This window comes from Pipra filicauda, unplaced genomic scaffold (assembly GCF_003945595.2).
Source record: "Pipra filicauda isolate LSUMZ 115617 unplaced genomic scaffold, ASM394559v2 scaffold784_size98877_pilon, whole genome shotgun sequence".
NCBI lineage: Eukaryota > Metazoa > Chordata > Aves > Passeriformes > Pipridae > Pipra > Pipra filicauda.
The window spans coordinates 66,208-84,204 of NW_024104958.1; the positions used below are offsets into that span (position 1 = coordinate 66,208).

General features: G+C 52.0%; 1 protein-coding gene across 3 annotated transcripts; it reads left to right on the forward strand.

Moving 5' to 3' along the window:
- Window positions 1-903: 903 nt before the first annotated feature.
- Window positions 904-17,335, forward strand: PI4KB (phosphatidylinositol 4-kinase beta). 3 transcript variants are annotated; one of them, XM_027750248.2, is made up of 11 exons: window positions 904-1,038; window positions 4,137-5,088; window positions 5,898-6,125; window positions 7,073-7,294; window positions 8,142-8,251; window positions 9,039-9,143; window positions 9,814-9,937; window positions 10,818-11,083; window positions 16,158-16,290; window positions 16,375-16,495; window positions 16,950-17,335. In XM_027750248.2, the coding sequence occupies exons 2-11, from the start codon at window positions 4,165-4,167 to the stop codon at window positions 17,129-17,131; spliced, it is 2,415 nt and encodes an 804-aa protein (XP_027606049.1). In that variant the 5' UTR covers window positions 904-1,038; window positions 4,137-4,164; the 3' UTR covers window positions 17,132-17,335. The 3 variants fall into 3 exon arrangements, with proteins under 3 accessions (XP_027606049.1, XP_027606050.1, XP_027606048.1); XM_027750249.2 differs by lacking the exon at window positions 16,950-17,335 and adding an exon at window positions 16,824-16,882 and having other exon boundaries at window positions 905-1,038; window positions 7,073-7,300; XM_027750247.2 differs by having other exon boundaries at window positions 906-1,038; window positions 7,073-7,300.
- The last annotated feature ends 662 nt before the right edge of the window (window positions 17,336-17,997 follow it).

Consider the following 17,997-nt stretch of genomic DNA (forward strand, 5'->3'; position numbering starts at 1 on the left):
GGGGGACATGGGGGGTGAGGAGGGGACACGGGGAGTAGGGAGGGGACACGGAGGGTTTCGGGGGGACATGGACAGTGGGAGGGGACACGGGGAGTGGGGAAGGGGACATGGACAGTGGGAGGGGACACGGGGAGTGGCGCTGTGACGACAGAGACGATTTTCCGCCGAAAAACGCCGGCTTTTGCCAACGGCGGAACAAGCGAGGCCACGCCCCCCCGCCGGGGTCACGCCCCTCGACGCTCCAATGCCCCGCCCCTTGGTACAGCGTTGCCACGCCCCCTCCATCGCCGTGTGAGGCGAGACCGCGCCCCTTGTCACCTTCGTCATCGGACCACGCCCCCTCGGCGAACCGAGACCACGCCCCTGACCACACAGACCACGCCCTCCTCCGCCCCCTGCCCCGCTCACATCCCCATCTCCAGCCAATGTTCCGCGGCGGAGACCAGACCACGCCCCCCCTCCGCGCTCAGGCCACGCCCCCCCTCCCCCGGGCGGCCCCGCCGGTGCGGCAGGGGGCGCTGTGCGCGCGGCCCCCTCAGCGCCGTGAGGCGGCTCCGGGCCGGGCCTGGGGAGGCTCCGAGAGCGGCCCCGCTCCGGCCCCGCTCCGGCCCCGCTCCGGCCCCGCTCCGCTCCCACAACCCCTCCGACCCCTCCAGCCACCCCCCCCCGCCCCGAGGTGAGCCCGGCCCCGCCGCCGCCCCCGCCTCGCTCCGCCCCGGTCCCCCCCCACACAGCGAGGCCTTCCCTCCTTACCCCCCCCCCGGCCTTCCTCATCGGCCTCTTACTCCTCCTCCTCCTCCTCCGCCGAGCGCTTCGTGGCGCAGGGAAATAACGAAATCGCCTCCTCCGCTCTTTTTTTTTTTTTTTGTTGTTGTTTGTGTTTGTTTGTTTGTTTGTTCCGCGGGATTTTTTTTTTTTTGTACATCTATATATATTTTTATTTTTTTTTTTCCGCCGTGGCCCAGGATGAGCCGCCCCGAGCGCCGGCCCGTGTGTGGCGACCCCCGAGCGGAGCCGCGCGGGATGGGACCGCTGCAGGTACCGCCATCCCCGACCCCGCCATCCCCGACCCCGCCGTCCCCGACCCCGCCATCCCTTCCCCTTCCCCGGGGATGGAGGGGGGGATAAAAACAACCCCCGGGAAGTGTCGCAATGACCCTTTTCCAGCCCCTTTTCCGCGCTGTCCCTCCTGATTTTAGGGCCTTTCCCCCTCCCCGAGCTTTGGGGTCGCCCCGAACCCCGACCTAAAAAGCCCTAAAGGTGTGTTTTTACCCCCTCCCTTCCTCGGGGATGTTTTTTCCCCCCCTCTCCCTTAAAACTTCGCCTGAGAGTTGTTGGGAACTTTAACGAGGAGAAATAATCGCGTTGAATCCCCTCCCTTTTGGTTTCTTTTCGCTTCCCAAAGGGGGAGGAACCGGGCACAGGCCTGGAGTGGGGGGGGAAATGCTGCTTTTCCAGCTCTTTTCCCAGAGCAGAGGGTTTGGATTCCCCTTGGGAACTTCGTCGTTCTCCGTGTGAACAGGTCGTTCCTGGGCTCATGTGGATTCTGAGGGATCAGGGTCAGCCCTGGAGTCATTCCTGGACTCCTGTGGATCCTGAGGGATCAGGGTGAGCCCTGGAGTCATTCCTGGACTCCTGTGGATCAGCCCTGGAGTCATTCCTGGACTCCTGTGGATCCCCAGGGATCAGGGTGAGCCCTGGAGTCATTCCTGGAGTCATTCCTGGACTCCTGTGGATCCCCAGGGATCAGCCCTGGAGTCATTCCTGGACTCCTGTGGATCCCCAGGGATCAGAGTCAGCCCTGGAGTTATTCTTGGACCCCTGTGGATCCCCAGGGATCAGGGTCAGCCCTGGAGTCATTCCTGGACTCCTGTGGATCCTGAGGGATCAGGGTGAGCCCTGGAGTCATTCCTGGAGTCATTCCTGGACTCCTGTGGATCCCCAGGGATCAGGGTCATTCCTGGAGTCATTCCTGGAGTCATTCCTGGACTCCTGTGGATCCTGAGGGATCAGGGTCATTCCTGGAGTCATTCCTGGACTCCTGTGGATCCCCAGGGATCAGGGTCATTCCTGGAGTCATTCCTGGAGTCATTCCTGGAGTCATTCCTGGACTCCTGTGGATCCCCAGGGATCAGGATCAGCCCTGGAGTCATTCCTGGAGTCATTCCTGGACTCCTGTGGATCCCCAGGGATCAGCCCTGGAGTCATTCCTGGAGTCATTCCTCCCAGCTTGTTTCCAGCCAGGCTTTGGAGAAGCACCTGGAAAACAGGGAATTTGCCTGAATCAAGCAGGTGTGGGAATGTGGCACCTTGGGATCCACAGGAGGAAGAGGAGGAGGAGAATTCCCAGGCTGGAATGCTCCAGGGGTTTGGAATGCTTGGGAAGCTGGCGTGGAAGGGTTGGCTCAGGGATCAGAATCCAGCCCCAGGAAGAGGGAAAAGGCTGGATGTGTCTGTGGGTGGGATTTGGGAAGGGCTTCCTTGGCCAATCCACCCCTTTTCCAAGGGGCTGGGACACTCCTCCCTCTCTCTGGGAGGTGGGAGAAGCTTTGAGGATTTTTTTTTTTTTAAAACCTCTTTTCATTTCTATGTAAATCCCTGGATTTGCCTCCTTCCCACGTGGAGGAGGAAGGAATGAAGGAAGTGCTGGGAATGCCAGGCTGGAGCAGCTCATTCATTATTAAAACAACCAATCATTTATTCACAATTATTAAAATTATTAAGAGTTGCTGTGGACATTCAGGATTAGGGAATTAGGGATGTCTCCCCTTGGCCTTGGAATTCCTCATTCTCCTCCTGCATTTCTTGCAACGTGGCTTGTCTTTTATCCCAAGAATGTTTTATCCCAAGAATGTTTTATCCCAAGAATGTTTTATCCCAAGAATATTTTACCCCCATTCTGTTTTATCTCAATCCATCTCATCCATCCCATCCCATCCCATCCCATCCTCTTCATCCCATCCTGTCCCACCCATCAATTCAATAACAATTATTCCATAAAAATGAGAATTATTCCATAAAAATGAGAATTATTCCATAATAACAACTCCATAATAATAATTCAACAATAATAATAACATGAATTCCATAATAATAACAATAATTCCATAAAAATGAGAACAATTCCAAAATAACAATTGCATAATAATAATAGTAATAATAGTAATAATAATAATAATATGAATTCCATAATAATAATAATAACAATAATAATAATAATATCAATTCCATAATAGCAACAATAATTCCTTTTTGGCTTCCTGGGTGGGTTTGGTCGTCATGGCAACGGGGAGGTTTGTGCCCAGGGATGTTCCCAGTTCTCTCTCCGAGCTTTGGGAGGGGGTTGGAAGACCTGGAAGATCCAGGATTTGGGTCTTCATCCCAACACAGATCCCAGTCCCTGCTCCTTGACTTCATCCCTTCTCCAAAGGTTCTTCCAGGAGATTCCACCAAACCTCCCCTTCATCCCAGCACAGATCCCAGTCCCTGCTCCTTGACTTCATCCCTTTCCAAAGGCTCTTCCAGGAGATTCCACCAAACCTCCCCTTCATCCCAGCCCAGATCCCAGTCCCTGCTCTGCCACCTCATCCCTTTCCAAAGGCTTTTCCAGGAGATTCCACCAAACCTCCCCTTCATCCCAGCACAGATCCCAGTCCCTGCTCCTCGACTTCATCCCTTCTCCAAAGGCTCTTCCAGGAGGTCCCACCAAACCTCCCCTTCATCCCAACATGGATCCCAGTCCCTGCTCCACAACTTCATCCCTTCTCCAAAGGTTCTTCCAGGAGATTCCACCAAACCTCCCCTTCAGGCCCATCCCAACACAACTTCATCCCTTCTCCAAAGGTTCTTCCAGGAGGTCCCACCAAACCTCCCCTTCATCCCAACACAGATCCTGGTCCCTGCTCCTCGACTTCATCCCTTCTCCAAAGGTTCTTCCAGGAGGTCCCACCAAAGCTCCCCTTCCCTTGGGGTCCATCCCAGCCCAGATCCCGGTCCCTGCTCCTTGACTTCATCCCTTCTCCAAAGGCTCTTCCAGGAGGTCCCACCAAAGCTCCCCTTCCCTTGGGGTCCATCCCAGCCCAGATCCCGGTCCCTGCTCCAGGATTTCATCCCGTTTCCCCCCGTTCTCCCCCCAGCTCTGAGCCGTCCCGCCCCGCCGCCGCTATGGGAGACTCGGGCGCGGATCCCGATCCCCGCCGCGGGCCCGGCCCGGATCCGGCGCCCCAAGGGAACAACGGGGGGACGTCCCTGAGCGTCATCTCGGAGGGCGTGGGCGAGCTGGCCCTCATCGACCCCGAGGTGGCCCAGAAGGCCTGCGAGGAGGTGCTGGAGAAGGTGAAGCTGCTGCACGGGGCCGTCCCCAACGGGGACGCCGGCGAGGGCTGCGAGATCCGCTGCCTGGACGAGCCCCGGCTCCGCGAGGAGGACGAGGAGGGCGCGGCCAACACGGTGAAGACGGCGCGGCGGCGGCAGAAGAACAACTCGGCCAAGCAGTCGTGGCTCCTGCGGCTCTTCGAGTCGAAGCTCTTCGACATCTCCATGGCCATCTCCTACCTGTACAACTCCAAGGAGCCCGGCGTGCAGGCCTACATCGGCAACCGGCTCTTCTGCTTCCGCCACGAGGACGTGGACTTCTACCTCCCGCAGCTGCTCAACATGTACATCCACATGGACGAGGACGTGGGCGACGCCATCAAGCCCTACATCGTCCACCGCTGCCGCCAGAGCGTCGACTTCTCGCTGCAGTGCGCGCTGCTGCTGGGGGCCCTCTCCTCCGACATGCACATCTCCACCCAGCGCCACTCCCGCGGCACCAAGCTGCGCCGCCTCATCCTCTCCGACGAGCTCAAGCCCAGCTCGGCCCAGGGGCAGCAGCGGCGCCGGGAGCTGCCTCCTTCCTCCTCCTCCTCCTCCTCCTCCTCCTCGGCGGCGGTGGGGGCACCGGGGATGGGCCAGGATGGCACAACGGGGCTGTCGCCCTCCAAGAGGACTCACCAGAGGTCCAAGTCGGACGCCACGGCCTCCATCAGCCTGAGCAGCAACCTGAAACGCACGGCCAGCAACCCCAAGGTGGAGAGCGACGAGGAGGTGAGGCCGGGGGGGTGCAGGGCTGAGTCTGGGGGGGTGCAGGGCTGAGTCTGGGGGGGTGCAGGGCTGAGTCTGGGGGAGGGTGTAGGGCTGAGTCTGGGGGGGCTGCAAGGCTCAGCCTGGGATGACATGCAGAGCTCAGCCTGGGGAGAGATGCAGGGCTCAGCCTGGAGAGGGATGCAGGGCTCAGCCTGGAGAGGGATGCAGGGCTCAGTCTGGGGGAGTGTAGGGCTGAGTCTGGGGGGGTGTAGGGCTGAGTTTGGGGGAGGGTGTAGGGCTGAGAACAGGGGGGTACAGGGCTGAGCTTGGGGGCCTACAAGGCTCAGCCTGGGATGACATGCAGAGCTCAGCCTGGAGAGGGATGGAGGGCTCAGTCTGGGGGGGTGTAGGGCTCAGTCTGGGGGTCTGGAGGGGTGAGTCTCAGGAGGATGTAGGGCTGAGAACAGGGGGGTGTAGGGCTGAGTCTGGGGGGGTGCAGACTTTTCCCCTTCCTAACACCTTTCTCCCTTCCCTATTCCCTTTTTCCCCCTAAACCTTTCATCCTTCCTTCCCTATCCCCTTTTTTCCTTCCCTATCCCCTTTTTTCCCTTCCCTATCCCCCTTTTTCCTTCCCCAACCCCTTTTCCCTCCTCCAACCCCTTTTTCCCTTCCCTATCCCCTTTTTCCTCCTAAACCTTCAATCCTCCCTTCCCTATCCCCCTTTTCCCCCTCAACTTTCCATCCTTCCTCCCCCAACTCCTTTTTTTCCTTCCCCAACCCCTTTTCCCCTCCCCTGCCCCGTCCCCCCCCTCCCATTCCCGTTTTTCCAGCCGGCCCGCCTGGCCCCGGAGAGGGAGTTCATCCAGTCCCTGATTTCCATCGGGAAGCGTTTGGCCACCCTGCCCACCAAGGAGCAGAAAACCCAGCGTTTGGTGTCGGAGCTGTCGCTGCTCAACCACAAACTGCCCGCCCGGGCCTGGCTGCCCACGGCCGGCTTCGAGCACCACGTGGTCAGGGTGCCCCACTCCCAGGCCGTGGTGCTCAACTCCAAGGATAAGGTGGGAATGGGAATGGGGATGGAGGGTGGGAGGGTGCCCCATTCCCAGGCCGTGGTGCTCAACTCCAAGGATAAGGTGGGAATGGGAGTGGGAATGGGGATGGAAAGGCAGGAGGGTGCCCAGGGTGCCCCATTCCCAGGCCGTGGTGCTCAACTCCAAGGATAAGGTGGGAATGGGAGTGGGAATGGGAGCAGGGATGGAAAGGTGGGAGGGTGCCCAGGGTGCCCCATTCCCAGGCTGTGGTGCTCAACTCCAAGGATAAGGTGGGAATGGGAATGGGAGCAGGGATGGAAAGGTGGGAGGATGGTCAGGGGTGCCTGGGGTTGGCTTGGGGCTCCTGGGGTTGGGATGTTTTGGGAGAGGGGTGGGGGGAGTCACTTCCAGGATTGGGAATGATAGGAGAGGTTTGGGGGAGTCATTTCCAGGATTGGGAGCGATGGGAGAGACCCAGAGATGGCACTTCCAGGACTGGGAATGATGGGAGAGGTCTGAGGGAGTCACTGCCAGGATTGGGAGTGATGGGAGAGACCCGGAAGTGTTGCTTCCAGGACTGGGAATGATGGGAGAGGTGTGGGGGGGTCACTACCAGGACTGGGAATGGTGGGAGAGGCCTGGAGGTGTCACAGCCGGAACTGGGAATGAGACCTGGAGGTGACACTTCCAGGAATGATGGGAGAGGTCTGGGGGGGGCACTCCCAGGATTGGGAATGATAGGAGAGGTCTGGGGGGGGTCACTTCCAGGACTGGGAGCACTGGGAGCTGCGTGAGGCATCCGGGATGGAGACAAACCCCCCCAAGATCCTCCATCCTCCCAATTCCCCCTCCGCAAGCTCCAGCCCTTCTCCCTGCTCCACATCCACCGAAAACCCTGGATTTTCCCCCTCCCAAGGATCCCAAACATCCCACCTCTCCCTCTGACCCCCCCTCTCCCCCCGTTCCTCCCTCAGGCTCCCTATTTAATCTACGTGGAAGTGCTTGAATGTGACAATTTCGACACAGCGAATGTTCCCGCCCGGATCCCGGAGAACCGGATCCGGAGCACCCGCTCGGCCGAGAACCTCCCCGAGGTGGGGATGAGCCACGAGCAGAGGACGGGCAGCTTCAGCACCGTCCCCAACTACGACAACGACGACGAGGCCTGGTCCGTGGACGACATCGGGGAGCTCCAGGTGGAGGTGCTGGAGGGAGCTCTGGGAATGGGGCCCTCGGGAAGAGGGGTGGGACAAAGGGAGTTGGAATTTGATGGGAAAAGGGGGTTTGGAGTGAGGGGAGTGGGTGGAGTGGAGTCTCCAGGGGGGTGGGAGGGTTGGTTGTGGGAGTGGGAGTGATGGGAGAGGCCTAGAGGTGGCGATTCCAGGAGTGGGAATGATAGGAGGGGTCTGGGAATGATAGGAGAGGTCTGGGGGGGTCACTCCCAGGATTGGGAGCAATGGGAGAGACCTGGAGGTGTCACTTCCAGGGTTAGAAGTGATGGGAAGTGATGGGGAGGTGGCACTTCCAGGACTGGGAATGATAGGAGAGTTTTGGGAATGATAGGAGAGGTCTGGGAGGGGTCACTCCCAGGATTGGGAGCATTGGGAGAGGCCTGGAGGTGTCACTTCCAGGGTTGGAAGTGATGGGGAGAAACCTGGAGGTGGCAATTCCAGGACTGGGAATGATAGGAGAGGTCTGAGGGGGGGGGTCACTTCCAGGATTGGGAACGATGGGAGAGACCTGGAGGTGTCACTTCCAGGACTAGGAATGATAGGAGAGGTCTGGGGGGGTCACTGCCAAGATTGGGAATGATAGGAGAGACCTGGAGGTGTCACTGGGAGAGACTGGGAGCACTGGGAGAGCCCTGGGGGTGTCTCTCCCTCCCCCTGCTGTGCCCACCCCTCTCCCACCCCCACGGATCCGGAGCCTCCCAAACTCCTTCCCTGCCCTTCCCGGAGCCTCCCCTCCTTCCCTGGGACGACATTCCCGGCTGGAATCGCGTCCCCAGCGTCCCCCTCCCCCCTCAATCCCGCTGTTCTCCAGCTTCCAGAGGTTCACACCAACAGCTGTGACAACATCTCCCAGTTTTCCGTGGACAGCATCACGAGCCAGGAGAGCCGGGAGCCCGTGTTCATCGCTGCCGGGGACATCCGGTGGGAATCTGGGATTGGGGATCGGGATCGGGGATTTGGGATTGGGATTTGGGATTGGGGTGGGCCGGAGGTGTCACCCTCATCGCCGCCGGGGACATCCGGTCGGGAATTCGGGATTTGGGATCGGGATCAGGGATTTGGGATTGGGGTGGGCCCTGCCTGTACTCCCAGGGGTGTCACCCTCATTCCTGCTGGGGATATCTGGTCAGGGAATTCGGGATTTGGGATTGGGATTTGGGATCAAACTTGGCCCTGCCTGCACTCCCAGGGGTGTCACCTTCATTCCCGCTGGGAACATCCGGTCAGGGAATTTGGGATTTGGGATTTGGGATTGGGATTGGGGGACTCTGGCTGCACTCCCAGGGGTGTCACCCTCATTCCCACCAGGGACATCCAGTCAGGGAATTTGGGATTTGGGATCAGGATTGAGGGGAAACTTGGCCCTGCCTGCACTCCCAGGGGTGTCACCCTCAATCCCTCTGGGAACATCCAGTCAGGGAGTTTGGGATTGGGATTTGGGATTGGGGTGGGTCCTGGCTGCACTCACAGAGGTGTCACCCTCATTCCTACTGGGCTCAGCCTTGGGAGCAGCTGGAATTGTCTCCCTGGACACCTTGGGAGCAGCTGGAATTGTCTCCCTGGACACAGGAGAACCTTGGGAGAAGCCGCCCCCTCTTCCAAAACCTGGGATAGGGGGGTCCTGCGCTGGGCTGGGGGGTGGAATTTGGGTGTCAGGGGATGCTCCCGGTCCCCAAATCCAAGGAATTGTGGCGTTCCCGCGTTGCAGGAGGCGGCTGTCGGAGCAGCTGGCGCACACCCCCACCTCCTTCCGCAGGGATCCCGAGGATCCGTCCGCCGTCGCCCTCAAGGAGCCCTGGCAGGAGAAAGTCAGGTGAGGAGGGGACTTTGGCCATCCCAGGAATCCCAGGGAGTCACCCAGGGAATTATCCACGGCCTTGGCTTCTGGCCCTGCCCGGGGCGGGATCAGAGCAGGGAGGGGGAAATTCCTGCTCCTGGGCGGGGCCTTTTCCAGGGATTTGTGGGGCAGCTCCGATGTCACCGGGGCTTGGCCTCTTCCCAAAAGAAGTTTGGCACTTCCAGAAGTGTCCAACCCCCTCACATTCCATGAAGGAAAGCGGGAAAGCCCCGGAGCTTCCCCCTCCCCATTCCCAACCCCTCTCCATTCCCACAGGATCCCCCCCATTCATTCCCAACCCCTCTCCATTCCCACAAAATCCCCCCCACCCATTCCCAACCCCTCTCCATTCCCACAGGATCCATTCCCACAGGATCCCATTCCCAGCCCCTCTCCATTCCCACAGGATCCCATTCCCACAGGATCCCATTCCCACAGGATCCCATTCCCAGCCCCTCTCCATTCCCACAGGATCCCATTCCCAGCCCCTCTCCATCCCCACAACCCCCGGCTGTGCCGGAGGTGCTCCAGGATTCAGGAATGGGATGAATTCCCTGCCCTTTGGAGGGCTGGGCGTGCCCTGAGATCCCAGATCAGGGATCCCCCCTCGTTCCCAACCTTCCCTTTTCCCTCTCCCCCGTTCCAGGAGGATCCGGGAAGGGTCTCCCTACGGACACCTCCCCTCCTGGAGGCTCCTCTCCGTCATCGTCAAGTGCGGCGACGACCTTCGCCAGGAGCTGCTGGCATTCCAGGTGCTCAAACAGCTCCAGGTGAGCCCGGGAACAGGGATGGGAGCACTGCCAGGACTGGGAGCACTGGGAGAGACCCGGGGGTGTCGCTTCCAGGACTTGGGAATGACAGGAGAGGTCTGGGAATGATAGGAGAGGTTGGGGGGGGTCACTTCCAGGTCTGGGAGCACTGAGAGAGACCAGGAGGTGGCACTTCCAGGACTGGGAATGACAGGAGAGGTCTGGGGGGGGGACATCCGGTCGGGGAATTTGGGATTTGGGACCCCCGGGATGCTGAGGAATCCCCGGGATCCCGAGAAATCCCCGGGATGCTGAGGAATCCCCGGGATCCTGAGGAACCCCTGGGATGCTGAGGAACCCCTGGGATCCCGAGGAATCCCCGGGATCCTGAGGAACCCCCGGGATCCCGAGGAACCCCTGGGATGCTGAGGAACCCCCGGGATCCTGAGGAATCCCCGGGATGCTGAGGAATCCCTGGGATGCTGAGGAATCCCCGGGATGCTGAGGAACCCCCGGGATCCCGAGAAATCCCCGGGATGCTGAGGACTCCCCGGGATCCCGAGAAATCCCCGGGATGCTGAGGAATCCCCGGGATCCTGAGGAACCCCTGGGATGCTGAGGAACCCCCGGGACCCTGAGGAATCCCTGGGATGTTGAGGACTCCTGGGATGCTGAGGAACCCCTGGGATCCCGAGGACTCCCAGGATCCCAAGGAATTCCCGGGATGCTGAGGAACCCCTGGGATGCTGAGGACTCCCGGCATCCCAAGGAATCCCCGGGATGCTGAGGAATCCCCAGGATCCTGAGGACTCCTGGGATGCTGAGGAACCCCTGGGATCCCGAGGACTCCCGGCATCCCAAGGAATCCCCGGGATGCTGAGGAACCCCGCTGTCCCCGCAGTCCATCTGGGAGCAGGAGCGGGTCCCGCTGTGGATCAAACCCTACAAGATCCTGGTGATCTCGGCCGACAGCGGGATGATCGAGCCCGTGGTCAACGCCGTGTCCATCCACCAGATCAAGAAGCAGTCCCTGCTCTCCCTGCTGGACTATTTCCTGCAGGAGCACGGGAATTACAACACCGAGTCCTTCCTGAGCGCCCAGAGGAACTTCGTGCAGAGCTGCGCCGGGTACTGCCTGGTCTGCTACCTGCTGCAGGTCAAGGACAGGTGGGAGAACCCCATTAATCCGATTTAGGGGGGATTTTGGAGGCTCTCTCGGGCCTCTGGGGCCTCGGGTTCGTGTCCAGAGGAAAAAATTCCCCTGTTTTACCCCCTCGGAAATTCCCTTTAACGGCGGATTTGGGGAAGGGAACCCACGGGAAAAGATCCCACAAAAGCTCACTTAATAGTAATTAATAGTTATTAATGATTTATAATTATTTAATTTAAATTTAATTCAATTTAACCCTTTAACAGCCAAGATTTTAAAGGCTCTCAGTCCTTTGGTGCCTCAGTTTTGTGTCCAGAGGAAAAAATTCCCATGTTTTCCCCCCCCGGAAATTCCCTTTAATTATTAATTAATAATTATTTATATAGTGGCATATTTAATTTAAGTTTAATCCAGTTTAGCCCCTCAACAAACAGCTTTTAGAGGCTCTCTCAGGCCTTTGGGGCCTCAGTTTCGTGTCCAGAGGAAAAAATTCCCGTGTTTTCCCCCCTCGGAAATTCCCTTTAACGGCGGATTTGGGGAAAGGAACCCACGGGAAAAGATCCCACAAAAGCATCTCAATAGTAATTAAGAATTATTAATTATTTATAATTATTTAATCCAGCTTAGCCCCTCAACAGCCAAGTTTTTGAAGGCTCTCAGTCCTTTGGTGTCTCAATTTTGTGTCCAGAGGAAAAAATTCCCCTGTTTTCCCCCCCCGGAAATTCCCCTTTAATGGTGGTTTTGGGGAAAGGAACCCACGGGAAAAGATCCCACAAAAGCATCTCACTGAATAGTAATTAATAATTATTAATTACTAATTATTTATAGTTATTTAATTTAAATTTAATCCAGTTTAGCCCCTCAACAAACAGCTTTTAGAGGCTCTCTCAGTTCTTTGGGGCCTTGGAAATTCCCTTTAATGGTGGTTTTGGGGAAAGGAACCCACAGGAAAAGATCCCACAAAAGCATCTCACTGAATAGTAATTAATAATTATTAATGATTTATAATTATTTAATTTAAATTTAATCCAATTTAACCCCTCAACAAACAGCTTTTAGAGGCTCTCTCGGGCCTTTGGGGCCTTGGAAATTCCCTTTAATGATGGTTTTGGGGAAAGGAACCCACAGGAACCCAAAGGAAAAGATCCCACAAAAGCATCTCAATAATGATTAATAATTAATAATTATTTATAGGTATTTAATTTAAATTTAATCCAGTTTAACCCCTCAACAAACAGCTTTTAAAGGCTCTCTCAGGCCTTTGGGGCCTCAGTTTTCCTCCCATGTTTTCCCCCCCAGGAGATTCCCTTTAATTATTTATTAATAATTATTTATAGTTATTTAATTGACATTTAATCCAGTTTAACCCCTCAACAAAACAGCTTTTAGAGGCTCTCTCGGGCCTTTGGGGCCTCGGGTTTGTGTCCAAGGAAAAAATTCCCCTGTTTCCCCCCCCCGGAAATTCCCCTTTAACGGCGGATTTGGGGAAGGGAACCCACGGGAAAAGATCCCACAAAAGCTCACTTAATAGTAATTAATATTTATTAATGATTTATAATGATTTAATTTAAATTTAATTCAATTTAACCCTTTAACAGCCAAGATTTTAAAGGCTCTCAGTCCTTTGGTGCCTCAGTTTTGTGTCCAGAGGAAAAAATTCCCATGTTTTCCCCCTCCGGAAATTCCCTTTAATTATTAATTAATAATTATTTATATAGTGGCATATTTAATTTAAGTTTAATCCAGTTTAGCCCCTCAACAAACAGCTTTTAGAGGCTCTCTCGGGCCTTTGGGGCCTCGGGTTCGTGTCCAGAGGAAAAAATTCCCGTGTTTTCCCCCCTCGGAAATTCCCTTTAACGGCGGATTTGGGGAAAGGAACCCACGGGAAAAGATCCCACAAAAGCATCTCAATAGTAATTAAGAATTATTAATTATTTATAATTATTTAATCCAGCTTAGCCCCTCAACAGCCAAGTTTTTGAAGGCTCTCAGTCCTTTGGTGTCTCAATTTTGTGTCCAAGGAAAAAATTCCCCTGTTTTCCCCCCTCGGAAATTCCCCTTTAATGGTGGTTTTGGGGAAAGGAACCCACAGGAAAAGATCCCACAAAAGCATCTCACTTAATAGTAATTAATAGTTATTAATGATTTATAATTATTTAATTTAAATTTAATTCAATTTAACCCTTTAACAGCCAAGATTTTAAAGGCTCTCAGTCCTTTGGTGCCTCAGTTTTGTGTCCAGAGAAAAAAATTCCCATGTTTTCCCCCCCCGGAAATTCCCTTTAATTATTAATTAATAATTATTTATATAGTGGCATATTTAATTTAAGTTTAATCCAGTTTAGCCCCTCAACAAACAGCTTTTAGAGGCTCTCTCAGGCCTCTGGGGCCTGAGTTTTGTGTCCAGAGGAAAAAATTCCCGTGTTTTCCCTCCCCGGAAATTCCCTTTAACGGCGGATTTGGGGAAGGGAACCCACGGGAAAAGATCCCACAAAAGCATCTCAATAGTAATTAAGAATTATTAATTATTTATAATTATTTAATCCAGCTTAGCCCCTCAACAGCCAAATTTTTGAAGGCTCTCAGTCCTTTGGTGTCTCAATTTTGTGTCCAAGGAAAAAATTCCCCTGTTTTCCCCCCAGAAATTCCCCTTTAATGGTGGTTTTGGGGAAAGGAACCCACAGGAAAAGATCCCACAAAAGCATCTCACTTAATAATAATTAATAATTATTAATGATTTATAGTTATTTAATTTAAATTTAATCCAATTTAACCCCTCAACAAACAGCTTTTAGAGGCTCTCTCAGGCCTTTGGGGCCTTGGAAATTCCCTTTAATGGTGGTTTTGGGGAAAGGAACCCACAGGAACCCAAAGGAAAAGATCCCACAAAAGCATCTCAATAATGATTAATAATTAATAATTATTTATAGTTATTTAATTTAAATTTAATCCAGTTTAACCCCTCAACAAACAGCTTTTAGAGGCTCTCTCAGGCCTTTGGGGCCTCGGGTTCGTGTCCAAGGAAAAAATTCCCGTGTTTTCCCCCCTCGGAAATTCCCCTTTAATGGTGGATTTGGGGAAAGGAACCCACAGGAAAAGATCCCACAAAAGCATCTCACTGAATAGTAATTAATAATTATTAATTATTATTTATTTACAGTTATTTATTAGAAATTATAAAGATAAATTCTGTTTTTAAATTATGTTATAAATGCAAGATTATAAATACATAATTCATTATATAAATAAATATTATATAAATAAATTAATAATTATTTATTATTTATTTAGTTATTTAATTTATTAGAAATTATAAATTCTATTTTTAAATTATGTTATAAATGTCAATTATAATTATATAATTTATTATATAAATAAATTAATAATTATTAATTATTATTTAGTTATTTGATTTATTAGAAATTATAAATTATAAATTCTATTTTTAAATTATGCTATAAATGTCAATTATGAATTACAAATATATAATTTATTAGATAAGTAAATGAATAATTATTATTATTTATAATTGTTTAATTTATTCTAAAATATAAAGATAAATTATATTTTAAATTATATTCTAAATATAAATTATAAATTATAAATATATAATTTATTATATAAATAAATTAATATAATTGTTATTTATAATTATTTAATTTGTACTAAATTATAAATGTAAATATATTTTTGAATTATATTCTAAATGTAAATTATAAATTATAAATACATTAAAGATTATATAAATAAATATAATTAATTGTTATATAAATAAATTTATTTGTATAATCTTATATCATTATATATAAATATAATATATTATTATATAATTATTATATTATATAATGCAGTGTATAAATATATTTTTATATAATATATATGATATATAAATAACGCATTTTTATATTTATTTATAGATAATATATAAATACATTTATATACAATATATAATGTATATAATATATATAATATATAAATAATGCATTTTTATATATAAAATATATATTAAAAATATATATATAAATATATATAAAATGTATATATAAAATATGTTTATATATTGTATTATATTTTATTTGTATAATATGATATATAAATATATATTTTTATATAAAATATATATGTGTATTTTTATATATATAAAATATATATAAAAATATATATTTATATATATTTATGTGTATTTTTATATAATCATATTTTATATGGGAATAACGAGGTTTAACGGGAATAACAAAGTTTCACAGGAATAATGGGGTTTCACGGGAATGATGAGGTTTAATGGGAATATATAAATATATGTATAAATTTATATATATTATTATTATATGTAATTTATTTACAATTATTTATAACTTATTAATATATATATTTAAATATATATTTATTTTTATATAATCATATTTTATATGGGAATGACATGGTTTAATGGGAATAACGAGGTTTAATGGGAATAACGAGGTTTAATGGGAATAACGAGGTTTAATGGGAATAACAAGGTTTCCTGGGAATAACAAGGTTTAACGGGAATAACGAGGTTTCACGGGAATGACAAGGTTTCACGGGAATGACGAGGTTTCACGGGAATGACGAGGTTTAATGGGAATGACGAGGTTTAATGGGAATGATGAGGTTTCCTGGGAATGACGAGGTTTAACGGGAATGACGAGGTTTCACGGGAATGAGAAGGTTTCCCGGGAATAACGAGGTTTAACGGGAATAACGAGGTTTCCTGGGAATAACGAGGTTTAACGGGAATGACGGGGTTTAATGGGAATAACAAGGTTTCACGGGAATGACGAGGTTTCCTGGGAATAACAAGGTTTCACAGGAATGACGGGGTTTAATGGGAATGACGAGGTTTAATGGGAATAACAAGGTTTAACGGGAATGACGAGGTTTCCTGGGAATGACGAGGTTTCCCGGGACTGAGAAGGTTTAACGGGAATAACGAGGTTTAACGGGAATGACGAGGTTTAACGGGAATGATGAGGTTTAACGGGAATAACAAGGTTTAACGGGAATGATGGGGTTTCCTGGGAATGACGGGGTTTCCCGGGACTGACGCGGTTTCCCGGGAATTGTGCCCAGGCACAACGGGAACATCCTGCTGGACGCCGAGGGCCACATCATCCACATCGACTTCGGCTTCATCCTCTCCAGCTCCCCCCGGAACCTGGGCTTCGAGACCTCGGCCTTCAAACTCACCTCCGAGTTCGTGGACGTGAGTGGGGGCACCGGCACGGCCGGGGGGGGTTGGGAGGGAATTCCCACCCCATTCCCGGGTTTTTTTCCCCTCTCCCACCAGGTGATGGGGGGCCTGGACGGGGACATGTTCAACTACTACAAGATGCTGATGCTGCAGGGGCTGATTGCGGCCAGGAAACACATGGACAGGGTGGTGCAGATCGTGGAGATCATGCAGCAAGGTGGGAAAGGGGCAATCCCAGGGGAAAAGGGGCAGCAAGGTGGGAAAGGGGCAATCCCAGGGGAAAAGGGGCAATCCCAGGGGAAAAGGGGCAGCAAGGTGGGAAAGGGGCAATCCCACGGGAAAAAGGAGCTCTCATCTCCCCCACTGACTCCCAAATTCCCCGATTCCCAGGCTCTCATCTCCCACACTGATTCCCAAATTCCCTGTCTCTCCCAGCCTCTCCTGACTCCCGAATTCCCTGATTCCCAGGCTCTCATCCCCCCCCCCGACTCCCAAACTCCCTGTCTCTCCCAGCCTCTCCTGACTCCCAAATTCCTGATTCCCAGGCTCCCAGCTCCCCCCCTGACTCCCGAATTCCTGATTCCCAGGCTCCCATCTCCCCCCCTGACTCCCGAATTCCTGATTCCCAGGCTCCCAGCTCCCCCCCTGACTCCCGAATTCCTGATTCCCAGGCTCCCAGCTCCCGTGTTTCCACGGCTCCTCGACCATCCGGAACCTGAAGGAGCGTTTCCACATGAACATGACGGAGGAGCAGCTGCAGCTGCTGGTGGAGCAGATGGTGGACGGGAGCATGAGATCCATCACCACCAAGCTCTACGACGGCTTCCAGTACCTCACCAACGGCATCATGTGACCGCATTCCCAAAAAAACACCCCCGGATCCCGCCTCCCCGCCCTCGGGAAAGGAGGAGCTTCCAGCGGGAGCGGCGTCTTTTCTTCTCTCCTCCCCCCTCCGGGAGACTCTTCCCAGGGGTGGGACCGACCCCGAGGACACGCAGGAAAAAAAAAAAACCCACAGGAAAACAACGAGAGGGAAAAGGAAAAAGAAAAAGAAAAATACGAAAGAAAAAACGAAAAAAAATAACAAAAAAACCAAAACAGGAAAAAAAAACAGGAAAAGCCAGGACAAAAAAAAAAAAAAACACAAACAAACAAAACTATCCCAAATAGCCCCCCCCCTTCCCGCTGGTGGAAATCATGGAATCATGTGGAAAACGGGGCTGGGGGAGGAGGGGGAGGAAGGAAAGGGGGGAACCCCTCAGGGGGGGTCCTGGAGCCCCCCCCAGAATCCATGGAATGTTTGGGATGGGAAGAGGGGGGGCAGCAGAGCCGGATCCCGACGGTCCCTTCCCTGCAGGGATCCCCCCCCGGGATGGGCAGGAACGGCCGGGGGGGTCCTGGAGATTCCAGGGGGGGTCCTGGAGATTCCAGGGGGGGTCCTGGAGCTGCTGCCTCCTCCTCCTCCTCCTCCTCCTCCTCCTCCTCCTCCTCCTCCTCCTCCTCCTCCTCCTCCTCCTTGCTCCCTGATCCAGGAATTTGGGATTTGGGACTGGGACGCTCCTTCCCTGCCTCCATTCCCGGGGATTTCGGGGGGGGGATCCCGGGGGTGTCTCCCCAGGATGGGGTTGGGGGGTGGGGGGGGAGGACCCAGAGCCTTCCCAACCCCCCCGGGAAGGGAAAACACCCCCAAAATTCCCTCCCCCAGGCTCGGGGGGGGAT

Coding starts and splice junctions, on each gene's coding strand:
- PI4KB (XM_027750247.2), top strand. CDS start 4,165: ATGGGAGACTCGGGCGCGGATCCCGATCCCCGCCGCGGGCCCGGCCCG. Junction 5,089..5,897: donor AGGTGGAGAGCGACGAGGAG/GTGAGGCCGGGG, acceptor CCGTTTTTCCAG/CCGGCCCGCCTGGCCCCGGA. Junction 16,496..16,949: donor CGTGGAGATCATGCAGCAAG/GTGGGAAAGGGG, acceptor CCTGATTCCCAG/GCTCCCAGCTCCCGTGTTTC.